Here is a 26,144-nt window from a genome sequence, read left to right as displayed (position 1 = left end):
TGGTGCTCTTTTTCAAAAAAGAGCATCCACTCGTACAAATAAAGCTGGGAAAAGCAATGAGTAAAGGCAAGAGTCTGCCACAGCTCTGAAGAACTCAGTTTTGTCCAGCCAAGGTATTTGCACTTAGTTCTGTGCAAAGCTCTTCCCTCACTGAGATTGTTAATTCTGTTATCAATATTCTTGTTATTTGTCCAACTGTATGTTTAAATTGAGACCCTAGTTCTATTGTACTCTTTCACACACAGTTATTCACAAGTCTGCATGTATTTTTTTATGACTAAACACATCAAATCTGCACTGTGAAAAATAGATTTAGATGATAAATGCATTTGAGATTAATACTATGGGATATGCAATATTCCATGCTTTGTTATGTAGGAGTATCAGGAATGATCTGTTCTGTTTATATAGTTACAGAATCTACATAAAGTGTAAATACTAAAGGGTTACTAAAGCCTGTGAAGTAGCACTGCTGTGACCTTTGCATAAAATTTCCAGTAGGAGCACAAAAGGAGAAACTAATGATCAGATTGTCAACTGAGACTTGGATTTTCTTTGTTTCCTCTGGTAATATCAGAACCTTGGCATTATTTAACCTGGGTCAGTGTTCTATTCATGAAATCATTGCAAAATCATTGTAATAGGTATCCATTAGAAAACAGAATTTTACGTCAGTGCTCATGGAGAATAAAAGCAAAAACTGCAGATGTGTCTATTATTTCAGAATTCTTTACAAGGCAGGAGAATAAACCAGAGAAGACCACAGGCTAATACTGAGCAACAGTAAAACATACACCAATTGCAAGGTATGAAAGTCTGATATGAACAAAGAATTCCATCAGAGTACTACCAGTATTTGTCCAACAGTGATTACAGGGAATATGAACAGTGACACTGGTGAATTAGCCCTCTGTTCCCTACTGATAGTACCAGTGCTACCTGCAACACCAGACATCTGTGAAGAAGTGAAAGAAACCTTCTCCATTTCAGAACACCCCTGCTAAACCCAGCTGAACACAAAGGTGGTCAGCATAGCAGCCAGCAGAACAGAACTGCAGGTACTTCTTTTGAAAAAGCTAAAAAAAGATCAGAAAATTTACTTAATATTGGAGAGCTTCTGCCTGCACTGAGATGGCACACAAAGAGTACAAGCTAACAAAAACGTCTCAGTAGCTTTTAAAACAGTTAAAACTGAGGAGACCTCCAACTTCCAGAACATCCCACTGTTTTCTTCATGCGTTGTTTAAACTAAATTGCCCATGCTCAGGCTGCACTGGAAAACCTTCGCAGCTCATTCCAGCTGAGGCTGAGCTGCTCCCTGCAGAGCTGGTAGATGATTTGGGGTACTAAGATTACAGCCGAGAGAGGGAGGACAAATCCTTTAATTGTACAAAATCATCAGATTAAGACTAACCCTCTCTGTAGTGCACTCTGTCAGCAGAAGACTCTGCACCCCAGAAACACAATGTTTACCAAGTGCTGAAGAAAGCCCCATCAAACAACCAAAATCCTGGGGGCAGAGCCAGACACGCTTTTCCCTTCTGTGCCTACACACTGCAGGAGGTCACAGGAACTCTCTTTGCTCCCAAAGAAAATGAACTGTCCCCTCTTCCAGTCAGCTGTCCCAGAATTACACTCCTGCTGGGTTAAACACTGGGGAAGAGATTTGCAGAGGAAGTTACCTGCACACTGAGGTAAAGCCCCAGTTTCTCTACAGGACACACATTACTGATGTCTCCCCTGTAAGCACCACCTCAGCAAAATTTCACACATTCCAAACCATCTCCTTAATGGTTTCAGACACACAAGAACCTCTCCCACTGAAGTAACACCTCACCTAGGGTGAAAACTCAGGTTTTCTATAGCAAGCCCTACATTAAAATCTAGGTGAAGAAAAAAGACGACGAGGCAAGAGACACCTGGAAATTATGAGACATGCAGTCCTCCCCTGTGATGTGAAAGGTTTGCTCAGATGCTGCAAACAGATTAAGAAATCGAACCCTGGTTAGATTTCAAGGAATTGCAAATGATGAGAGAGCTGCATCTTTTAACCTCAGGTGGGAGGGAATCAGGAGGATTTCTCATGCAGGGTATCCAGTCCAGCAGGGCACTGCTGGCTCAGTTAGCACAGGCTCCTGTAGGGAACGGAGTGGTACAACAGGAGCAGAGCGTGGAGGGAAGCAGCCCCTGCTGCAGAGCACACAGTTCAGGGTGATTCACTGAACCAGCTCTCGTGTGGGCCCCCCAGGACATCCAAAAAGGCTGGATCACATGCCCTGGTTTAGCTTCACTCACACAATGAATGCAGGGATGCACCAAGGGCACTCCAGAACACAAAGCAAAGCATAGCAAACGTAGACAACAGCGAGACTTGCTTCAGAAGTGCTCTGCTGATCTGAACTGAGCTGCTTCCAGGGAAGCCCAGAAAACTGCCTAATTACAGAGCCAAGATGTCAGAGCTGCTGGCCAGATGAACTCCCCTCTGCTGCCTGCTTCCAAGGAGCCCTGTTTCCAACAGTGCTTTCACACCTTGGAGTCTGGAGGCTGCTTCTACCAACCTCTGCTGCAAACAGGACCCAGGAGAGAAAAGAAAAGCAATTGCCCTGTAAGGTGGTGTGGGGCCTGGTTATCCCTGGTTATCCCTGCTGCTCCTGCCAGCCTGGACACACAGGAGTAGGAGAGCCCCAGCAGCTTCTCTCTCGCTGGAAATCCATCCCTAAGGATGAGTGTTCCCAATTAAGCAGGTTTACACCAGTGACTCAGTGAAAGGAAGCCCTGCAGCACTAAGGACTCCAGCCCACCACATTTGTTTTAATGCTTTAAACAGATAAATTAAAGTGAAATGTGTGTTTGGGATGTCACTGAATAGGCAAGCTGAGAAATAAATTGAGCCTCACATATGCTTTTATAACATATAACAACTGTGACTGTCAAAGCAAGATCCTTTTCACTGTCAATTCACCACGCATTCTGCGAGACCTTGGGGCCTGCAATTATTTCATTTCTTTTCTTGTAAATGCAATTTCCACTTAGTTCGGTGGAATAAAGGTACACAAAAGGTGGCAGGAGTTGCTTGTATTTTCTGGTTTGTTCAAAATTGTAGAAATCCACAAACTACAAACACAATTTTCAGGAACAACCTCACCTTTCTGTCAAGGGTAGGAATTCAAGAAAATGCAATGGCATTATTCATTATTGTGTCAAAACAACTGTTGAAAATATCTTGATCTTTCTGATTAAATTAAAATGAAGATCATTTTTATTCTTAAGGATACTTAGATGAAATAAAAGGGGAAAATACATATGATTGAAAAGCCATCCTGCTTTTAATTTTCTGTGGGAATTAATACAACTGTAGAGCACAAAAGGAAATTGGGCCCTTTATCCACTCAAAAATAAATTATGAAAGTACCTGCATAAGAGTAAAGTATCAGTTCATAAAAATAGAAGCAAACTGAATATTCAGCTCATTTGTCATGATTTCTTCCTTTGAACAAAGCAATGGAGACCTGCTAGAATTGGTACTGGTGGTATTTTCTAACTGACAGAACAGGAAATCAGAAGTTTAATTCACCGTAACTACAATATTTTGCCAATCTGATTTGTCTTATCACTTTCCTTCTCTTGAAATGACAAACTGGCAAGGCAACCAAAGCAAGTGCACAGCCTAATTCCAAAAGGAACCTGGTATTGCTGGAGAACAAACCAATCTGCCAGGGAATCTGAAATAAATACTGCTGGAGTATGTTTAACATTGATTCTGGTTTCAATTTGCTGTGATGAAAGATTCTGCAGCTCATCTGTGCAAACACAGCACCTTTTTCTTTTTTTTAAACTTGAGATTTCAAGGTAATTAACGATTTTTACCAACAAATTTTTAAGAGTAATAATCAGGATTCATTTTGGTCCAACAGAAACTGCCCTGAACACCAGCATATAGACCAAGATGACTCACATGACTGCATTTTTTAAAATACTTCCCAGAACTACTTTTAATCAAGAGTTAATATAACTACCATCCCTCTTCTTGGGAAGGAGTTAATATAACTACTTTCCTTCTTCTGAGGGAAAAAGCCCTCAACCTTGTTATTCCTCAAAATCTCTTGAGGGAGTTTTTTTGACAGACAAGATGAACATTTTTTGAAGAATGTTCACAGGTTTTAGAGGGAAAGAACTTTATTACAGAGAATTTAATTTCTCCTTTCACATGAGACTGCAAATGATTTGGGGAGTCAGTGGTAAACAGCTGCAGACTGTAGATCTATCTTGTTAACCAAAACTGATATTCAATCAGTTTCCAAACACACCAGCTAAACACATCTTGTACTAAAATGTATCTAGAAATCCATATTCTACTTACTGTAAAGTAGGCCTGGAGCCTGTAGCACCCTTAGGCTGGTTGGGGACAGGACCTGAGTTGGGTACTTTGGAAGTGAATTCTGTCTCCACATCTTTCTTGTTCAATGCTGCCTGGGGGGCACTGAGTCCTGAACCCAGCACAGGCAGAGACTTTGATTCTGATGTAGCCAAGATTCCAGTGGGACCTAAAACCCAAATACAGTTTAATGATTCTGTTATCCAGACTGGTCTAGAAACAGCACAAGAGCAGAGCAGAACTCAAGCTAACTGCAGAAATCAAAATGGAATTTTAATGAACAGTGCCCAGCGCAAAAGAATATCAAAATATCAAAGCACAGCTTAAAAGCTGCAGACCCCTGGTCTGCAGAGGAGGTTAATTCAAATCACCAGCCTGAAATATCATTTCTCTGGCTAGCATTACTTTCAAGAGTATTTTCACAGCAGGTTCAAGCAATAACTCCAGCAATGACATCTGAGCTCCAGGCTGGAAAGAGGAATCCGAGTGTGTGTCTGTGTGTGCAGAAAATTCTGACAGAAGCATCTCTTGGAGAAAATGGGATGAAAAGCAACAGGTGAGACAGGGAAGGGAGTCACTCTAGAAGAAGGTGAAGTTCTCCACAATGGCTGCAATGGCAGTGGTCTGGAAGAGAATGCAGAGATTCAAGAGTCATTTAATGCAGGGAGAGGAGGAGGACTCCTTTGAAATCCAGCACTTACTGCCACTGTCCTGGTCAGTGGTCACTTTCCGGCGTCGCAGCACTCGTTCCAGCTCTGTTTCACCACTGTCTGTTTCAAGGGACTTCAAGCTTCGGGAACTGGTGGATTTATTCAGTGTTTCCTACAGCAAGAAAAAGTCATGAGAAACTCCCTAAGGACAGATTATACCTTGCCAAGCAGCTCATGTGCACAGAATCTTCAGAACCTTTCACACTGCAGTTCTAGAGCAGCGTGCCAGGCTCTTCCATCGGTACAGCAGGAGCATCTGGGACCTGCTCACCATCCCTACCATGACTTGGATCAATGATGTAGGGATAAACCACACTCAATACACACTAGGAGGTTGAGATCAGGCTTAAGAGAGATGCCTTGGCCCTGCCACTGATGAAAGAATTCTGATGTTTGCAGGAATCTGCCAACTTCCTCCCTCTTAACATTTAAAGGATCTTAAGAAACTGCTCGAGAGTTATCATGCACATAATTAACCTCTGTTAGCAAAAAGCCACAGATCCATCTTTTATTGCTCTAGTGGGTCTTATCCTTTAGCATGGTCCTGTGCTGCTGCATCTTGGTGTATACAGGTATCTGCAGAAGTCAGTATCTATCAGCTAAAACTGCAGCATATTATAACCTATAATGTAGCTGATCTGCCATAAACCTCACCCTATATCCATATACTTCAAGGCTTCTTTCTTTGCACAGAGTTAGATCTCAAACTGAAACAGTTTTTTTATACATATTGAACATAAATAAATACTATTACTGCCTTATATCAAGGCTAGCATGTGGTATCAGTGAAGCTGCAAGACTCATACAACATTTTTCCAGACCGTACATAACATTCTGTTGACATCTTCTGTTGATGAGCACATAACTTTTGAGTAGAAATAGCCAAGGACAAAAGCAAACAGCACTGCAAGTTGCAAAAACTGTGCTGTTTTCAGGAGCCCTGCAAAGAAGCTCTTAATTCTTCACTTCTGACTAGAAGTTTAAAAAAATTTCCTTCAAAACTGTTTGAAATTTAACTGAGCAGGTTATTTATTTGTAGTATGTTCCAGATCTGTACAAATGTACATGTACAAAAGCAACTCAAAAAAGGGAGTCACTCAAACTCTGGAATTTGCACAACATAAATGTGTTTTGTTTGTAACAATTATATGGGGGTCCACACAAAATGCATAATTAGCATAGTAACAACAAATGTTTACTCCATCACATTCCACCCCCATGTTTGTTGTCTGACTGTGCATAATCACTGCTCTCAAGAACAGACTGGAGCTGCATTTTATACAGTTTGTCTTGTACTGCAAATGCCCTGAAAGGCTCAAAAGCAACGAGCCTGACACAGAAGTGCAGTGCCTGCAGGTTTCTCCCTGCTCCCTCTGAAGTGCACAATCAATGTCCCCTGATGTCAGTGACACAGTGCTGGAGAAATAAAACAGCTATTAGAGAACGAAAGGACCCTGGGCAGGATAGCTCTGTCCAACCCTCCCTGGTCCAAACAGCACACCACATCCCACTACTCCTGTAATTATGGAATTCTGCTTAAAGCACAGTCTCAGTGTTGCATTTTCTTCCTTTCCTATTTACCACCATATTTAATTATGTGTCCCTCTAATTAGGGTATTAGGGTCTGGTGACTCTCTAGACCATTTCTTCCCTTTTTCCCCTGCTTTCACATGACTGGAGAACAACTTTAACACATCACTGGTGCCCCTCTGCTGATTTTAAATCACAACAGAGGCTGTGGCTACACTCTGCTGGACTGTCCTGCATCCCCCAAAACACCACTGAACTCTTTTCTGTAAGGACTGTTTAACCACAGGATGATGAGAATGATTAGCTTCACCTTCTGCAGAGTGGAAGTGAAGTATTTTGCTTCAACACTGGCAGAATTTCACCTGACATACCAAAGTGGCACTTGAAAAGCTTCAGGGTTACAGAAGTCAGAGAGCAAGAACTACAGCTCCTTCTCACGGATTCAATTTTAGCTCTTGTGCAAAAGAAGCAAAGAGTTAAAAACAAACAATGCAACACATGAGTAAAGGACACAACAGGAGCAAACCTTGCACATTGCTCTCAGCTGGACCAAACATGTCTAATGTTTTTATTTTGTGATAAAGGGTTATGTGGACAGCTATTCAGAATCCATTTTTTTACATATAAATGCAGACAGACCAGAGACCAGACCATTGCTTTATTTAAACTTCACCTACACTAACAAGAAATCTGGTGCCACAGGAAAGAGACCAGTTGATGGCATCTACTCTTATGTAACATTTACTCTTAGGGGCCTTACCTTGGACTAGATACAGATACCCAGCTGCCTCTCCATCCCCAAGCATCCCCACTGTGAGTATTTGGAAAGTTTCCAAAGAATCTATGGCAGACACAGACCACAAAATCCCCTCTAGTGGCAGGAGCACACAAACCCAGAGCACAGTGCAAAAACAAATTCTCCTAGTAAGACCAAAACCAATGTCAAAGGTAGAATTGAGGGATTTTCTCCAAAACTGCTCTATGGCTTCAAACCAAAATGCAGAACTTTCCCAGAAGCCCCTGTCAGCTTAATGAGAAGAAAATGAAATATGAACTTTCTCTTACCAGAATCCCTTTTAGTTCTTTCATTGCACTTTCAGAGGGCTTTGGTGTTTCTGGCTGTAAACAAACACAACACACAAATGTTAAAAGCCACAAGAAACAGCCCAGGATAAACTCTGTACCTGCAGACAGACCTCACACAGGGGCTGCTGCCCAGGCCTGTGGGTGTGTGTCACCTCCTCCCGTGGGCACAGGGCCAACATTTCATCTGTTCCCTTACTCAGATGAAGAGAAGAGCCTCAGCTCTCAGCACTGTGAATCACAGACTATACATCTACTACACATTTGTGAAGGAGGTAGGCAATGCTCTACAGTAGCTACATTCAGGTATGAGGTCTAAGTGTGGCATAAAAGAAAAAAAAAAAAGCTAATGCAGTCTACTTGTTGATTACCCTGTTTAACCACTTCAGGCATTCTCTCTGTGCTTTTTGTTTCTTAGCAGCTGTTTGTTTACAAGCTTCCTTTCTGTGTCAAAGAAACTAGTCTTTACTTATTTACTGCTGCCTTCAGTCTTCTTTTTTTTTTTTTTCTGTTCTTCAGGTATATGCTGCTCTAATGAATTTTATCCAAAATCAAGCAAAGTAAATGAGGGGGAAAAAATGTATTCTTCTGAATATTTAACACAGAAGTTTATTTTCAGTGTAAATTTCTGTACTTAGCTAAAATTATTGGTCTGCTACTTATTCCAAACCTTTATTTTAGGCCTGCTTGATTGGTTGACTGGTCTCAGGTGAACTCCTTTTTTAATCCTGTCCATCATTTCTTCCACAGCTTGCCTCTTCAGATCTGTAACTTCTTCACCTGCTACAGAAGTCAAAGAGCAGATCACATTTCAGACAGGAACCGCAGAGAAATGGTACAAAGTAAAAAACATGTTCTTGTTCTGGATACAGGAAGCTTTGCTATCAGCTCAGCTGTCCCAAGGATAAAATGCCATTCTGCACTGAGGATCCCGACTTTGCAAATGCCCAACTGCAGAAGTTTGGACAGAAGCAGGGCACACATCCTGAAAAATGCAAAGCTCCTCAGCTGTTTGGGAATGGCAAAAGCTCAGTGCTCTAGGCTGAAGAACCAGGGACTGAAAGAACACAGCTCTGCTTCCACTGTGGCTCAGCAGAAATTTCCACAGCTCCACTGACACAGGAGAAGTTGACAATGCCCCATGACTGTGACTCCCAAACATGTCTCCCATGTCACACGGGTTTGGGGACCTGGCTGGAACAGCACACCAACACCTCAGCCTGAACTAAACCCACCCCTTCCAAAACACTGCATCAAGTTAAAGGGAAAAACTGAAATACCATGAAAGGAAATGGCTGCATTTTTTCAAGAGATTTGGTATCAGGACTGCAAAATATTCCGATGACATGGGAAGCTCAGTGATGAACCTAAATAATACCTGTTAACTTATCAGCATTCTGGATTACAAAAGAAAAGACCCTTAACATACCAGAAAGGGGAGGGGGGAAGAACACTTTAAGCAAATACTTGGAGAAATAGGGTTGATGCTATTCAAAGCTGCAACCTTGTACCTTATGTAACAGGAATTTAAAAAAGACTTCTGTTCCCTCACTTGTCAGGGTGCTATTGATGATTCATAGAAATGTGGTTTCTGTATTCTAAGCCGATTTAATGTCAGGCTTTAATTTCACAAACAGACTGTTTCAAATATAAAAGCTTAATTGGTGGTATGGGATAGAAACCACTCATTCTAAGTCCTTAAAAGGGGTCAAAACAAGTCTCAAGTTTGATATAATAACTAGATCAAGAAAGAACTTTCTCCTTTTCTAAAATTTTTATTTTAAGAACATCTCAACTATTAAGAGGAAAAGCAGTTCACATGTAATTGAAGAAAGGTCAGAACTGCTAGTTTACTAAAAAATAATGAAAGAATGGGGGAGTAGAGAACTTAGAGTGAATTTCATAGTATTTCCTGCAATCACTGACAATCCCAACAAAACGGTGTAATCAAAACATCTAGGACACTTCAAGGTAAGGAATCCTGACACATCAAGGCACCATAATTGGGCTCCTACTGAAAGGCAAGATTGACTCTTCATCAGAGATCTCAGTACCAGGTCATCTCTCTAACTGTTCTATCCACACCAACAGCCTTGTTTCTCTCAGACTGGTAACCAGTTCCCAGAAATTCCCCCAGGGACCTGCCCAAGTCACTCCATTCCTCAGTTCACCTGAAAAAGGGAGGAGTAATACTTTAGTTCCTGCCTGTTGGTTCCATGCAACAATCCAGCCTGACTTGCATACCATTAGTCTGCTAACAGCAGGGGTTTTTTTAACAGTTATATCCTGTAATTTCAGCCAGGTTCCCTTCTTTGTTTAAGTGGCAGCAAATGAGTTAAGCAATTCACTACAAACAAACTCCTGCTGTTTCAGAAGGAAGAGAGAAACAGCAAGAAAACCCTTGGTTATTTAACTGGCAATGCCTATCCAACTAGCTCTGACTCTTCAGGCACTCACAGTCATTTGTAAATCTGTACTTAACTCCTGTTCTCAACCTACTAAGTTTCCAGCTTCCATTAACAACAATAAAATGCAATTTCAGCTGTTACTTTGCATGCAGAGCCACCTTAGTGCAAGACTGTTTTGTTTTAGGTTTTCAGTGTTATTAAAGGATTAGAATTACAGTCAGCTTTTAGTGGTAATTTCACAAGATATGAATTGAGGGATGAAAACTAAAGTATTTTACAAACAAGCTCTATGGAGAGGCTCTGGACAGAAGAAATTGTTGTGTGGAAATTCAGAAATTTCCCTGTATTGTGCTGAATATAACCTGCCCTCTATTTAATGCTTGTAGGTTTGGTCTTCTGCCTCTTCCTGGTAACCTGTGGAAAGCACAAAGCCCTGCACATGCTGCAGCTCAAGCAGGAAGATTAGAACTTTCCTCCAGTTACAGCAAGTCCTAGGTCTTCCCTTGAGGTTTTTAACCTGCAGCCTCAAAGACTGTTCGTACTCAAATCCTCTGGGAAAAAGTAAATTGGATGCTGATGACCAGTTCAGTTGTGGAGGCAGAGATGGATGGCTATGAGGGCCACACAAAATTACTTGGGGTCTCAAGGAAGTTTGCAGTAGAATACAAGAGAATGTTTCAGTTGCAAGGGCCCTGCAGTGACCATCTGGTCTGATAGCCTGACCACTTCAGGGCTGACCAAAAGTTAGACCATGCTCTTAAGGGCCTCAAAAAGTTGCAAACACCTCTCTGGGAAGTCTGTTCTAGCGTCTGGCCATTCTCACCATAAATTAATTCTTTCTTATGTCCAGTTTAAGCATTCCTTGATGCAGTTTTGAACACTCCCATGTGTTCTGTCACTGGATTCCAGGAAGAAGAGCTGAGCACCTCCCTTTCCCTATCCCTTCCTCAGGAGCTGCAAAGAGCAGTAAAGTCACTCCTCAGCCTCCTTTTCACTGAACCAGACAAGCCCAGAGTCCTCAGCCACCCATCATAGAAGTACCAAAGCTATAGTACCAAAGATCCCACTTCTCATCTCGGTGCACATATTCCTGGGCTGCAATCCCATTTCTGGACTGCAAGGCAGTGGAATGTGCTGGGACACGGAGAGCTGCAGTTAATGCTGACATCTGAACCACCATCTTCACCCCCAGCTCCTTTCCAGAAGCTTCTCCTGCAGTAGCAGGGGATAACCCACACGGCTGGAGAAGGGATGAGCCATACCTGACTCCTGCTGAGGAGGTTTCTCCTTCTTGCTCACATTGGTGTTGGAGTGAGATCTCTTGCGAATCATTGACATGAGAGACCTTGGGGGGAAATGAAACTGCAGATTGTCATTCTGTCCTGGGTCACCCACTGTCAGAGCCTGACACCACCAGCCTGCTGATACCTGATTATACAGCCTCTTATAAAAGACTCCCTTAATGGTTCTTGAATGCAGATGCACTGAATTACCCCCCACAATGCTTCCCATCAAAATGCACCAGAGAAATTTATTTCTTTTTAACAAGCATTAGGCACAAATCAAAACACTCCAGATTTGAATATTAAAAGCCAGTGTCTCATTGTGATACATGACAAACAGAAGCTGTTCCAGCATAATAAACAGAAAGAAGAGCTGTAGATGTTGAAGTATTGTTCTCCAGAGAACACTTAAACATGGTGATCAGTATCTGCTCACCATTTCCAAGTTTGTAATCTTCTTACAGTGTCAAGTAATTATCCCCTCACTATATTCACAATGAAAAAGTCCACACCAGAAAATGATTTATCTTCAAGAACAAGCTCCTGTGCACATTTGACGTGTCAGTAAGGCCAGTCACTCCCTACTGAACCTCATTCCTGACACAGCACAGTGACAACCCTGCCTAAAAGGTCAAAACAGAAAACTGCAACATCCAGTGCCTATGCTCTAAAACAACTTCGATCCACATGCACATCACAGTGCATGAGGAAGTAATCTGCGTTTGCTACTACAGGGCTTAAAGTTAATAGTTTCACCTATTCCAAACAGTAAAGGGCACAAATTTAAACAAAAAATCCCACAACACCCCTGAACAGTTAATTTATGCTATTCATCAGTGAGAAAGGAGCAAGCAGGTTAAATGAGTTAATGGACATGAAAGAAGCAAAGGGCAAACACAATCTTTCTGAACAGGTTTAGTTTCTAAAAACAATGCAAGGTGCACAAAGGGATGAATTCTCCCCCAATAATCACATCTATTCATATGTTTAGCACAGCAGTTAACAAGACTGGATGTAATTTCTATTACAGAAGGTTACAAACTGCCACCAAAGTCTATTTATTTTTAAACCAAGCAGACAACATGAAGATTAGCTGAGTTTTTTAAATTAACTAAGCATCCTTCAGTGTTTAGTTAATTCATTTTGGTGTAATGCCTAATACATCAGCACAGACTGGTCATCCTCTTTTATAGTCCTTTGCAGAAATCAAGCCAAATTTTGGTAATTTTGCCCAAAACTGCTTGATGACTGGGTGGTGATTTTCTTTTTTCCCCCTCCTTTTTAACTTATGAAAGTAATTGTGGGAACTCAATGGAGTCTGCATTTTCATCATCGGTATCTGACATGAAGGGACACACAATAATCTAACATATCCTTTGGTTCAAAGGAGTTTTCTTGGCAATAGAAAGCATTTCACAAGTCTATAATTACTGCTATCAGGTGAACAGAAAAAAAAAATAATCTCCTAAACTTAAGAGGAGACAGGTATCCCTCCTTCTCCAGAGTCACAATCTAGACACTTTGTCAGGCTGTTCAGAATTGGTCAGGGGTTAAGGCTGGGGGCAGGTGGGGCACTGAGCATGTCCTGCTGCTCAGGAGCCCCTGACAGGTGGAGAAAATGTTTTTTCTTTTAAAGACACTTTTCCTGCTTGGATGCCAGCTGATGTAAGGAATTCTGCTTCTGCAGAGCAGCACTGCTGTGCCCTGGGTGTGAGCACTCACCGGATGGGGTTGGGAGGAGGAGGAGGAGGGAGAGGTGGGGGTGGAGGCGGTGGAGGCGGCGGGGCAGGATTTTCAGACTGCTGGATTCGCTTCTGAAGTTCATCAACTGCACAGGAGCAAGAAAACAAACCACAGTGAGCTCTTGGGTCCTCTCATCTCCTATAAAACACAACTCTGATGGTTTAAGAAAAAAAACCTCTATTAATTAACTAAAGAACAAACAAGAACTAAACCACACAGTTGCCAGAAGCCCATTTTTTGACATTTTCTACCAAGAACAATGCACAGGATTCCCATTAAAACAGCTGCCTCCAACCTGAGTTACTACTGAAACTAGAACTCTCCCTCACACAGGATTCCTAATATAAAATGATAGAGCAGGGAAAACTTGATGCCATTTCTGGAACTGTCTATCTGAGGTTGTATTTGAGAATGAACTAACAAGAGATGAAAGAAATAGACAATTTCAACCTCCAGACTTATCTCTGACTTGCTTATGGTGTGGGCTTTCCCCAGAAAAATGGTCGAAATTGGGTCATGGCAGAATGGATTTTTTTCTCTTGTTTTCATGTCAAACTTAAAATGTGGAAATTACTTTTCTGCACTTGAAATGCTGTCAAATATAATTAACTGGGGAAGGGTAGAAACAGGAGAAAAAAAAGTCTTGAATTTCTTTTAGTTGCAGAAATCCTTAGCAATTGTTCTGTGTACAGTAGGTTATGGCAGAAGTAAGAATATGATTTCCAAAATGGATATGGTTCTTTGTTCTTGCAATGATGGATTCAAATTAAAATTACAGTACTTTAAACTTGCTTTTAAATTCTAAAAGGCAAACAAATTAAAAATCAACAGAGTGACTTAAAAGTCCAGCTATCATCTTTTGTGTCTTTCACACAGACACCCATTCCCATATATTTATCCATCTGTAAGACTCAGGGCAACCTAACAACAGGATTTTTGCTCCTTACAGGTTTCACAAGGTTATTCCTTCACACACATTTTGGACACAGCTGTTCTGCAGCTGAAGGCAGCTGCTGTACTTTGTCTAGTGAAGCAAAGGTCTGGATCCCAGCTACACAAAAGCTTCTGGGGTCTCAAATAGAGATGTGCACCAACCATCCCACACACGTACATTTTAACCCTAAAATGAAGGTCATTACACAATTTTACCTGAATGCTTTAGGTCTCTAACTTTTTCTTCTGCATGCTGACACTTCAGCTCCAGTTCTTTTTTATCTTCTTCCAAAAGTTCTAGTTGCTGTTTAAGGCGACTAATCTCCTTATGCAGTGACTGATTCTCTAGCTGCTCTTCTAATTCTTTAATCTGCAGTTGGTAAACAAGAGCATTCACCACAATAAAAGGCATTTTCTGTTATCCCTTTGACAAACAACCCACTAGGCACAGTTATGCCTGAAAACATCATGATTTAGTACAGGAGTAAAGCACAAGTCCCAGAAAAAGGGACATTTTTGAATGAGAGCTTAAAAGACTTCTGAGAGATGTCAGAATTTTCTGTTATGACCTCAACTTGCTTCATCTCTTCTTTAAAATATGTTTTCAGCTCCAAAGTACTTAAGCTTTACATTGTTCCCTTTTCTTTTTATAGAGTTTTTAATCACATATTTAGAATTTAATTTCAGAACATTTCCTCATTTGAAGCACGAGAACATTGACATTTTTGTTCTCTTACTGCTTCCACTGACAAGCTCATTATTTAAACTCCCTTGTCTCAACACATGCAGATGCCTCATACAGGGGGAATTATGGAATATCTGATTCAGAGGCAGCATTCAGATGCAGAGCAGCAGTAACTTCACAGCTTCCTGAATATATACATTTTGCTCTAGACTTCGAAGTAGCCAAAGATGCAGAGGTTTTCTATGAAGTGGCAATTATTCTTCCAAAATACTCATTCAGAGCATTTGAAATTGCATAGTGATAGTACTGCTGCACTGATGGAAGGACAGGAATTGTTTACCAATCCCTAGTGTTACTCAACTAACAAGAGTTTTAGGAACAGGCCTCAGGGCTAAAGCAAAGCTCATTTTCAGGCCTTCCTGGGAAAGCAACAGTGATTTCTCCCAGTAAAGAGGTTGATCTACTCCAGTTTTAGAGAATATATGTTTATATTCTATCAGTTTAGATCCTCTCATACCACTTTGCAAATTCACCTTACACTTCCCCACTCCAGTATGTCTGGCTTTCCCCCATCCATTTGTTCAGCAAAACCCAGACCACTAATGTGCACTGCCTCCCTCTCACCTTGTGGTCTTTCCTTATATCCCCAAGACACCCTTTGTATTACTCAATGTCCAAAATATTCTCTTGTCATCTCTTCACTTAATGGAACCTGACTCATTACCTGTAACTGCACTTTACTGGCACCCAGAACAAAGTATTTACCTAAACCAGAGCCTTCAGGCTCTTTAGTTCTGTACTCGTATCTGAACAGTGACTCAAAAGAAGGGAAACACAACCTTCTCTGAAATTTAATTCTTAAACTGGCTGCTCTTACAGGGGATATGATCTCAAGTAATTCTGAATGTAATTAAGACACAGCACTCCTTAAATTCAGGAGCTTTTCACAGACTTCTGGATGAGATGAAAAGAAATTCTGTTCTACCTTTTGTTGGTGTTGAAGCCTCTCTTCTTCTAAAGCATGGGTTAGCTTAGCATTGTCATCCAAAGCCTTCAAAAGCTGTTGATCAGGAGCAGAACTTTGCAGAAGCAACTGACTCTGCCTTTTCATCTTGTTCTGTTCAATAAACATCTGACAAAACAAGACCACCCCAAACAAAAACAACAGTCAGAGAGGCATAGTCTAATGCTAAAATGGCAATTGGAAAGAAAGTGGGGTATTAACATCATGTTAATGTGGTAGGAATAATGAGGAAGAAACTGAGAAGGAAGGGCAAAGGAAGGGGAAAAGAAGGGGAAAGGAAGTTGGAGTGCAAATTCACAAGAGCTAAACTTACACTGAAAAGAACCAGGTAATTTCTCAGATCCACCCGGTGTTACACCTCAATTACCCACATTTTGGCAGCATTCAGAATTTAAATACACCTCTCAGTTCTGTTTCCTGGAAATGGGAACAATCTGAGCCCTATTCTGGGAGCTCTGGAAAGACAAAAAGAACTCTAGGTGGAAGATAAAATGCCTATGAATTCATAGGCTATCTCCTCAAACACATCTGCTAGCCTGGCATAAAGCCACTTACTTGAGTGTTAGCTGGATACATGAATGACGGAAATTAATTTCTTCAGGAAACAAATTTCAGTCCATGTCTGTGTAATCGGTGTAGGCATTTGCCCTGGGAAAAGGCTTCTTAGGATAATTTCAGCCTTTTAGCTCTGATCCTTGTGTTCCTTCCTCTTCCCAAGTTACATTTTTATGTGGCAAAGGAATACATTCTGGGGGCTGGGCAAAAATCAGAAGGTCTAGAGACCTGATATTGATAAAAACATCACACATGTCTCTAGGCTTCACTTAAGAGGTGCAGAAGCTGTCAGCATATGCAGTTTCCCCAAGAGATCTGTTCCTCCAATGAACTTGGGGAAAAAAAAAAAGATTGCTTCCCAACAAAAAAATTCCTAGTGAATTTATTCTACACCTTGACATCTCTTTCAGGTAGAGGTTTGCCCCCAGGCAACGTGGGCTTCCACTCCACAGACTCAGCTGTGCCTGTTCTTAGAGCACAAACAGGGACTGGGGTCATGCTGAGGTTTCACGTGAGTGTGCACAGGTCAGCAGAGCCACTTCTGGCAGCAGAACAGAGAACAGCCTGAGAATGCAGATACTCCCTCAGACTGCAAAAACACTGTTGCAGAGCTCAGCAAATCAAGGAGATAATTTAAGAATAAATTATTAGAAATACAAAAGTGCCATGACATCTTTTCAGATTCCCATCCTGTTTATTTGCAAACCAGAATTACAGATACAACATTGGTTTCTTCTCCTCTGGTGCCACTGCAATGCTCTGTGATTTATTTCTTGTAATACAATTAGATATTAAGTGTGAGCTGGTGCTTATGGCAAGCATTCTTTGCACAGACACTTCAGCTGAGCCTTCCCAGCAAGCAGCTCCCAGCACAGCTGTGCAGACAGACTGAGAAAACCACTGACCGTGCTGAACTTTTACCTCCCCTCGCAGCCTGTCTGACCCTGCATGCCAGGAGGAGTCAACTGATGCAGCCCTAATACCAATAAAACCTGCAATGAACACTCCACTGGGCAAAGCTGTGCCATGGGGACAGGCAGCAAAGGACTGGAAGCATTTGATGGAGAGGAAATCATGAATGTAGGTGCTGGTGCTGCACTTTGTTATAAAGCAAACAGGAACAAATTGTTGAGAGTGCAAAGTCAAATGTGCACTGGACATCAGCTCTCTGTCCCCAAATTCTGCCAGTCAAACCAATTTGTGCTTATGTTACTTTATACTAGTAGGGCTGTGGCAAAAACAAATCAAGGGTAAGAGAATTTCAGAATCAAAGCTACCCACAACAAACCATAAAGGTTTGCCTTTGCATTGCAACTCGTTCATTTAACACTTCATGTTCTCAAAAGAAACAGCATCTTTGAACATTATACTTGAGAAAGGCCTCTAAATCACTGCAAAACAACTCAATACTGTCTCAAAAGTTTTCCATATTCCTGTTAAGTCACTCACAGGAGTTACTTAACCATGACAGAAAACAACCTCTCTACAGAAGTTAATTTCAGCAAATATCACAGTTTACCCACTGTGAAGTTTCAAAGCAAAGTGAAAACCTGGATTTTTCTTTTTTTTTTGAACCTGAAAAATAGTTTAAAGTGATCAATTCCAGGTTTTTATTCACTAAGTTTCTGCCAGTAAATCCAACCAGAGTTGTTCCAGCCTGAGGGAGCAGAAAGCTGCCAAAACAAGAAGAAATCAAGTAGAGCAACTTGATTTCTTCAACTTGAGCAGATACTTCACCAAGTGTAGAAAATTCATATTCACTTTGTTTCATGTTCTTCTGCAACAAAATGATAAAAATTCTTTTGAATCCTGGATGAAAACCTTTTCCTTCAGAAGCTTTCACATCAAGTCCTGCATTTTAAATTAGCTTTATGAATTACTTTCATGATACCACAAATATGTTCCTGCTCATAGTATTAAAGTATCTTGAAAACATCACAGAAAAAAATTTTTGATTATAAGGCAATGCTTCAGACACGTGTGAACCAAATTCTCACAGGGAGTCCCACCCATCTCTGAAGTTACTTGCACAATTTCTCTAAGTACTAACATGTTCTAAGTGCAAGGGACAAAAACCAGACAGGACAGCTGTGTCAAGCTAGCTGGTGGTACTGATTCCAAGCTTTTGGAAGGCTGCACTGTTTGACATAGGACAAAGAAGACCCTCGCAAATTAATTTCAACTTAAAATTTAAAAAATCAATTCCTGCTTCAGCAGGGCAGAAACCTGCCTGTCTGCACAACCCTGAATATTAATTAAAGTGACTGCTGAAAGGGCAAAACAGCTTCTAACAAGATTATTTGGACTAGGTGGAATTTAACCAATTGATGGATTAGTTCCGACTTTGCCACCTGCTAGACAATTATCTGCAGAGCATCCCAATCAATGCTGTAAACACAAGTCGATAGTGCAGGAATCTACTGAAAGCCACGCCTGCAGCTGAAGGCAGATCACAAAGAAAAACATCTTGCTTACACCTACCAGTCTAATTTTTCAAATTACTCATTGTTGTGCAAACCAGTTACAGATCTTCCTCTCCCTGAGTTTACAAAGAGAAGCTGCAAAGTACAGGAAATCTGGGAGCTGGCCACTTTCCATCAACAGAGTTCTCACAAGAACTGGGGAGGTGGGAAGAAGAGAACGAAAATAACAGAAGTTTTTCCCTTGACCTCAATGATGCCATACCTCATTCTCAGCCCCTTGCTCTAGGCCCTTACCCGACAGAGCGTTCACTACAGCTGTTTTCTGCTTACAGCAGGGCTGAAAAAGGAATTCTTCCTCATTAAAAAAGTTAGAAAGCAACTCTGTTAGTGTCAAATCCCTGGGAATACCAACCGTCGTTCAAGTAAGGTTCAGGATAAAACTGGATGCTTTCCAACCAACCCTTCTCCCAAGGGCAAAACAATGACAAAGGAAATTCCTTAATATCCATGTATGGCTACACTACCACCTATACATCCTTTGGGTATTTGCTGTGAGCAATAACCTTTTTGTCTTGTTACAGTACAAAGGGAGAAATATATCCTAATACAGCAGGTGTTGTTCTAATAAGGTAATCAGGGGTTGCATAAAGTAAAATAAAAATCAGTGGCACACTGTCTATTATAAATAGAATAACAAAAGGTAAGTAAGCAAGGTAGTCAAACTTGGGAAGTGTCAAACAGAAGATCACTCAACTGAGCAGCTGGTCCTTTTTTCAATCCTCAGCAGCACTGCCCCATCCCCTCCAGAACCTAGTGAGGAATCAGTGAGTCACAGAAGGGTAACCCATTCACATTTGTCACAGTTTACAGGAGCTGATGCCCTTTGCATTGTGTGCACCCTGAAGCCTTAGAGATTGTGTTCAGACTTCAAATGAGTCCCAAGAGAGGTAGGATCAAGGCTTTTGTATCTCCCTAAAAGAACAGGCTGTTTGAAGGATTTATGTGATGGGGAGGACAGAGTGATCATGTCTAATTATGACTAGACAGGGCACTAAGTGGCTCTAAAGTTAGGATTAAAAAACAACCTCAGGTATGGTTTTTAGTTTAATGGCTAATCAGGAAAAAAACCAAAACTCATTTGGTGGAGTCAAATTCTAATCTAGTTGTATTAAGTGAGCAGTATGACCATGAAAAAGGACATATACATAACATGGACAGCCAAGAGACACTCACAGATGATTCGTAATACTTCTGACCACTAAAGAAACAATCCAGTTGATTTTAGTTACCTGGCTAATTGCCAGACGGCTTCTGAAGGGACTGTTTCTAAAGATCTACAAAGCTGCAGCACTGCTAAGTTTTGTGGCTCAAAAGAAGATGTCTAATTCAGCCAGAATAGGAGAATTGGAGTAGATGAATTAAGCCTATTTTTTGTCATTTGCTTCTCATCACAGAGGTGCTTGGAGCATGCACTTTTGAGTGTGAGCAGACTGTATTCCCATCAACAATGTGACTTCCTTAAAAACCGATCATTATTTATTTTACCAGCCTGTTCTGTACAAAAGCGTTTCTCAAACTACAGCACCTATTCTTCACTTATAAGGCATAACTGCACAAAATACAGGGGAAAAATAATCTCTATTGTTATTTATTTCTTCATTTCCTGCAGTTTTCTTTTTGTCATGGTAGAAGCACAGTGATACATTCTCTAATGCTCACTGCCTTACAGCATTTAGACACCACCTAATAGATTCACAAGTAGATCATACACCACATGAAAAAGGAGGAAACATCTTCACTTTCTTCTCCCCACGGACAAATTGCCTGAGCAAAGGAGACGGGGAGGGAAAGACACCAAAGAGTTTCCTAGAGCATACATCTGTTACCATTCCCCAAGCCTCTTCCTGGGAAAATGCTTGATGAAACATATTAGCATTACATCATGCTTCAAAAGTGATAACATCCAAGCTCAGGAGAATTCAAGTACTAACTACTTATGTCTCTTTAATTATTAAATCCAGTTCAGTCAGCTGGACTGCAAATTAATTATCTTCAGACACCAGCTGCAGTTGAACTATCCTCAGTAAAGCACAGAGCGTGGAGCTTGCAAGCACAGAGCTGCTTCTCCAGTGCGGGCTTTGCAGTATCCACTCACAGATGTAATATATTAATACAAAAGTTCTCACAAATTAACCCAAAAGGTCACAAATGCACCTGAGGAAGAGGTCTTTGGGAGCTCATGCCATCAAGATACTGCAGTCACCTGCTGAGTGACAATGATTTTCCCCAAGTTCACAGCCACCTTTGTCTTTCAATATGGGGAGATTCAGTCGCAGAGTAAGTAAAGTCAGCTCTGCACTGGCCCAGGTACGGGATGCACGTATTTTGAGGGAAAACAAGTTAAATACACACACTTCATTGTGAAATGGTTACTTAAAAGCACAAACAGCTATAGGATGGTGTGAGAATTGTGGAGGGAAGTCAATGAAAAGATGAACGATGCACATTAGAGATTCACTGAATTAATTCATCTGGAGCACAGTTCCTTTGAATGCAGCCTTTCAACTTCTCAACTGCAAACTGTTTTACAGGTTACCATAAACACTTGGGAAACCTTTCTTTTCTTTTTCCGGTTGTGCATTTTGAGCAAAAGCCTGTTCCAGCCTCAGAAGTGAAAGGAAACCTCACAAACTGCTCAGCAGTTTGACACTTCATTTCTATTTGTCCAAGATACAGAGGGCAGGAAAAGAATCAGCTCAATGTCAACTTTGAGAGCACATTGTTTCTTCTCCATGAGGTTTCCAAAGCACTTCAGGTGCAGAGATTCTCTCTCCACCAGCATACACTAATAATAAACTGTTCACTTGTGTTGGTTTTGGCTGGAAGAGTAATTTTCTTCACAGTAGCTGGTATTTCTTCACTACAGCTGTTTTGAATTTGTGCTGAAAACATTGATTAAAGAAAGATATTTTCATTATTCATTATTATTTTCATTACTAATTCATTATTTCATTATTATTCAGCAGCGCTCACATGGAGTCAAGGCCTTTTCTGCTCCTCACCCCATCCCACACTGAATGAGCTGGGAGTGCACAAGGAGCTGGGAGGGGACAGGGCCAGAACAGCTGACCCAAATCGCCTACAGGGACAGTCCAGACCATGGAGCATCATGTTCTGCATGTAAAGCTGGGGGAAGAAGAAGAAGGAAGAAAGGGACATTCAGAGTGATGGCGTTTGTCTTCCCAAGTGGCTGCTGTACCTAACAGAGCCCGGCTTCCCCAGAGAAGGCTGAGCATCTGTCTGCCCATGGTAAGCTGCATGTGAATTTCTTGTTTTGCTTTGCTTTTGGGTGCAGCTTTAGCTTTACTTAGGAAAGTCTCTAGCACAACCCAGGAGTTATCTCATTTTTAACTTCCAGTTTTCTCCCCCATCCTATGGGGGGAAGGTGAGCAAGTGGCTGTGTGGGGCTGAGTTGCCAAGCTGGGCTTAAACCCCAAAATAATTTTACAAAATACTGTTGCAAGGCAGGATGTATGCTTAATAAACCACTTATACAATATTATTTTGTTAAACTAACAACATTTTTACATTGCTAAGAGTTTCAATTTGCTTCTTACATCGTGTTCTGCTTTTGGCTTGCTTTGGCTGCATGTATTGTATTTTGCTCATCTTTGTGGGAGAGCGCTTTTCAGGGCTATCTCTACATTATTGCAATGGCCTTCAAGATACTCTCTGCCTTCCTTTGTTTTCTTATAAACTGCTCCACAAGCAGCTGAGAGATCTTCAAGTGTCTCTTAAAACCTGACACTAGAATTCTGGTTAAGCTTGCCAAGATTCCAGTGTTAACAACCCTGTTTTATTCAGGTAGGCACATATTTTTCCATGCCTCCGCCCCTTACACACTCTATTTATTTAGTTCTTTTATGCAGATTCCTGTACCTTTCACAATGGATTGTGACTTACTTCAAAACCTCTCTCCTTTTCCTTCCCCCTCTCCACACCACAGCTGACAATATTTACTCAGTTTCTTTAGAACCTCTAAAGAGCATGAATTCTAATGTTTGAAGTTGGATCACATTTGATTAATTAAATATATATTATGGTGGTGCCAGCAGCATGACTATAATTAAAGCTGTATTGAGTTTTTTTTTATTTTAATCAAAAGCTCTGATTTTCAAGTGTTCTCTGACTCCTATATGTGCCTGCTCCCTCCCTCTCTTGCTCCATGTCTCTCCTCTCCCCCACCTGTGCTAGCTTCTGTACACATGCTCACCTGCCCGTTATGTCTCACACCTGCACTCCCAAGTGCTCCTGCTCTGTGCAGAATCCTCCTCACCTGTCAGAAGGGCAGGAGGCCAAGGGCATCCCTTTGAAAAGCAGCCCCCACCAGCCACTTCCCTGATCTCTCCCAGGGCAGCCGTAGTGCAAAGACAGAAGATGAAGCCATGTCATGGAAAAAGGGAAAGGGGTGAGTCTGAATGCATGGGCTAACCACACCATGAAGGCACATTTAAGGTGCTGCAGCCCCTTGGACAGACAACATGCCCACCACCAAACAGGCACCTCCACAGGCACCTTCACAGCTCTGAATTCTACTGAGTTAAAACACACATTTGGCTGTTTGAGACATCACAAATACAGAACACTAAGATGTGCCATTTTTCAGCTGCAGTGACAGCCACATTACTTGGAGCCTTTTTCCTTTCTGAAAGTGCTTCAAACAAATCAAAAACAAAGCACTGCATATGCAGTATTACCCTTTACTCAGAGCTCTTCCTTCTCCAAACACTGCACAGCTTATCACAACCAGCTACTGCGGCTTTTGCAAAATCCAAGTGAAAATCCAGCAGAAATCTTGAGGTTTAAAAGCAACATTTTATATATAGAGAGAGATGGCTAATCAAAGCAGGCAGAAAACCCCTGAACATCCTTAGCATAATCCAAACAGAGCTACTGTAAGCACATCCTAGAAAACTCAGCTCTCCAAACACAGCTGTGACCTTGCGACATGGTCCTGGTGAGAGGAAGCTCACACAGCCTCACTCGAGCAGAAAACTGTGCTGCTGTGGATGCACTTGTGGGCCAGAGCCTGCCTAATGTCTCAGGTCACTCAAGGGACACCATCAGTGTGAAACCAGGCCAGTGATAGCAGGTTTTTAAAGTAATTTTAGATATTGCTTCCTTAAACATGAATCAGCAATGTCTTTGTTGTCACAGGGCCATGTATTTTAAAACTGTTCTGAAAATCTTTTTGAACAGCACAATACCACAGGAAGACAAGCAGGTACAGAAAGGGAAGAATAATGCAGGCCTGAAGTTCACTGTTGTGATTTTGTAGTGATTGTGTGTTTGCAGTGATTCCCTTTTGGATAAGAGAACTTTATGGAATAAAAACCTTCAAGTGAACAGCTACTCTTGACAGTCTGCACCAAAAGGGGCACATACTCTGGAAAACGCAACTAAATAATGACAAAACCCAAGAAATACTTGTTTGCAAATAATCAGCATTTCTTTGGCATTGTACATAAGTTGTCTGTCAGACTGTCAGGCAATTACAAAAAGTACTTTCAATATAATCTTTCAAAATGTGTCTCCCACTTGATACTGTAGTTTTGCAACACCGTTTATAGGAGTCCACATTTTCTTCAGGAAAAAAAGCATCCTTCAAATTACACCACCAGAAAGACAGTTAATCCCTACCAGTTCCAACCACTACATATTCCACGCTGGGATGTAGCAAACTAAGCCCATGGTAAATTTAAAGTCTTGTCTTGAAAGGGGGCATAGGTAAGATTGCATGAATAATTCCAAACTGCTTTACAAAATACTTGTTGAAACAGTAAACTGTTATGGGTGAAATACAAAAGTTATGTAAGTAGTATCTGGGGTTGGATGAGAGCTGGGAATTGAAATCAAGTCATCTAAGCTGGTAAGGTCTTGCCCATTGCAATGTCCTAATCTTTCCTTGACTACTCACCTCTTGTGCAAATGACTCTGCTTTCTTCCGCAAGTTCTTTTCCAGCTCAAAGTTTTCATGAAGCTCTTCATATTCCTCTACTGCCAGCACAGACACTTTATAAGAACAAGACAAGATCAGAAGTAAAAGTGGAACAGATCAAAAGAAGTACTAGTTGATTTACCCAGTTAAGCTGCTATTCCCTAGTACCATGAATCCTTGACTGACAGCATGACCTAGTTTCACATTTCCATACACAGCCCTCTTTGCAGTATTTGTCCTGAACCTCACCACATATATATGCACAATTACTAATCTTCTGAACAGAGTAATACTCATCCTCTTCAGACTCAAAATCTCCAGTAACAGGCATCAAGTACCACAAACCATATTTTGCCTCTCTTTGCCTCTAAAGAGCTTTGCTGCATCTATCAAAGACTATGCTATTCCTGAGGAATCCGTATTTGTTTACACGGTTTGGAGATGAGCTAAGTGGTAATTTATAGACAGTGGGATACACATCCCAGGATACCTGACTCTCAAAGTGATGCTAATTTGAAAAAAAGCAAATAAACAAAAAACAACCACACATACACAAAAAATATCCAACAAACAAACTACATACTTAGAAAGAGTTAAGATCAACTCTGACTGGAATGCACTGAGTGCACAGCTCCAGCACAGTGCCACATAAGCACAGGATACAGGAGGTATTGAATACTTGGTAGCTCATTTCATGCACACAAACACGTCTTGCTTTAATTTAACTCTTCCTTCCAGAAACACAGGCAAATGTGAAACTAGGGGTTTTTCTTTTCATAATGCTTAGAAAAAAGAAAAAATTTCAATCTGCCATATTATCCCATCTTGAAAAGCTTCAAGCTAATGTGTTTAATCAACTGTTCTGAAGTTTGGTGTTGTAAGAGCCTTCAAGTACTGCCTGTCATAGGTTAAGGAAATGCAGACACACTGAAGGGATAAGAGGGTAGAAGATGGACACCTGGAAAAAGCTAACAGCATATGCCCTACTATATCTCAGCCAGACCCATTGTCTTCCACTTCAGGAAAATACCCAGTGAGGCTTTTTACCAAAACTTTTTTAATTTCTTAAGGCTTAATAAGCAACAAGAGGAAAGGGCAGAGTAACCCAGGCCCTAAAAACTTTTTCTTCTCCTCTAAACTTCTTTGGAATCAACTATTACTCATGTAGAAACACCTTCATTAAGCAACAGCTTTCCTTTTCTGAGCCATCCCTCTTTTTAGACTTTCCCTGCCCTGGTTTTATCTCTCTTCTCTTTCCAGTAAAAGAAAACTTCTGATTTCCTTCCATAACTTAGAATGTGAAAAATAAGATTTCCAACATTCCTTTTTCTCATCAACCTCTGATCATAAAACAAGTTGCTCCCAAGACTTTCAACATTCAAAACTAGAAGCTG

General features: G+C 41.1%; 1 protein-coding gene across 1 annotated transcript in view; it reads right to left on the bottom strand.

Annotated features, from left to right (window-relative positions):
• The window catches only part of SHTN1 (shootin 1), a 45,615-nt gene that overhangs the window by 2,507 nt on the left and 16,964 nt on the right, over positions 1-26,144 (bottom strand). Inside the window, exons 7-15 of the mRNA XM_062496519.1 lie at positions 24,730-24,824; positions 15,736-15,882; positions 14,282-14,435; positions 13,112-13,217; positions 11,369-11,451; positions 8,369-8,478; positions 7,681-7,734; positions 5,077-5,197; positions 4,361-4,544 (exon numbers count right to left, since the gene is read on the bottom strand). Of these exons, the coding sequence (XP_062352503.1) occupies positions 4,361-4,544; positions 5,077-5,197; positions 7,681-7,734; positions 8,369-8,478; positions 11,369-11,451; positions 13,112-13,217; positions 14,282-14,435; positions 15,736-15,882; positions 24,730-24,824 (1,054 nt within the window). The remainder of the gene's footprint in view (positions 1-4,360; positions 4,545-5,076; positions 5,198-7,680; positions 7,735-8,368; positions 8,479-11,368; positions 11,452-13,111; positions 13,218-14,281; positions 14,436-15,735; positions 15,883-24,729; positions 24,825-26,144) is intronic.

Source organism: Cinclus cinclus, chromosome 7 (genome assembly GCF_963662255.1).
Source record: "Cinclus cinclus chromosome 7, bCinCin1.1, whole genome shotgun sequence".
Taxonomy (NCBI): Eukaryota; Metazoa; Chordata; class Aves; order Passeriformes; family Cinclidae; genus Cinclus; species Cinclus cinclus.
Note: the sequence above shows the minus strand (reverse complement) of the source record. Positions and strands in the feature narration are given on the sequence as shown.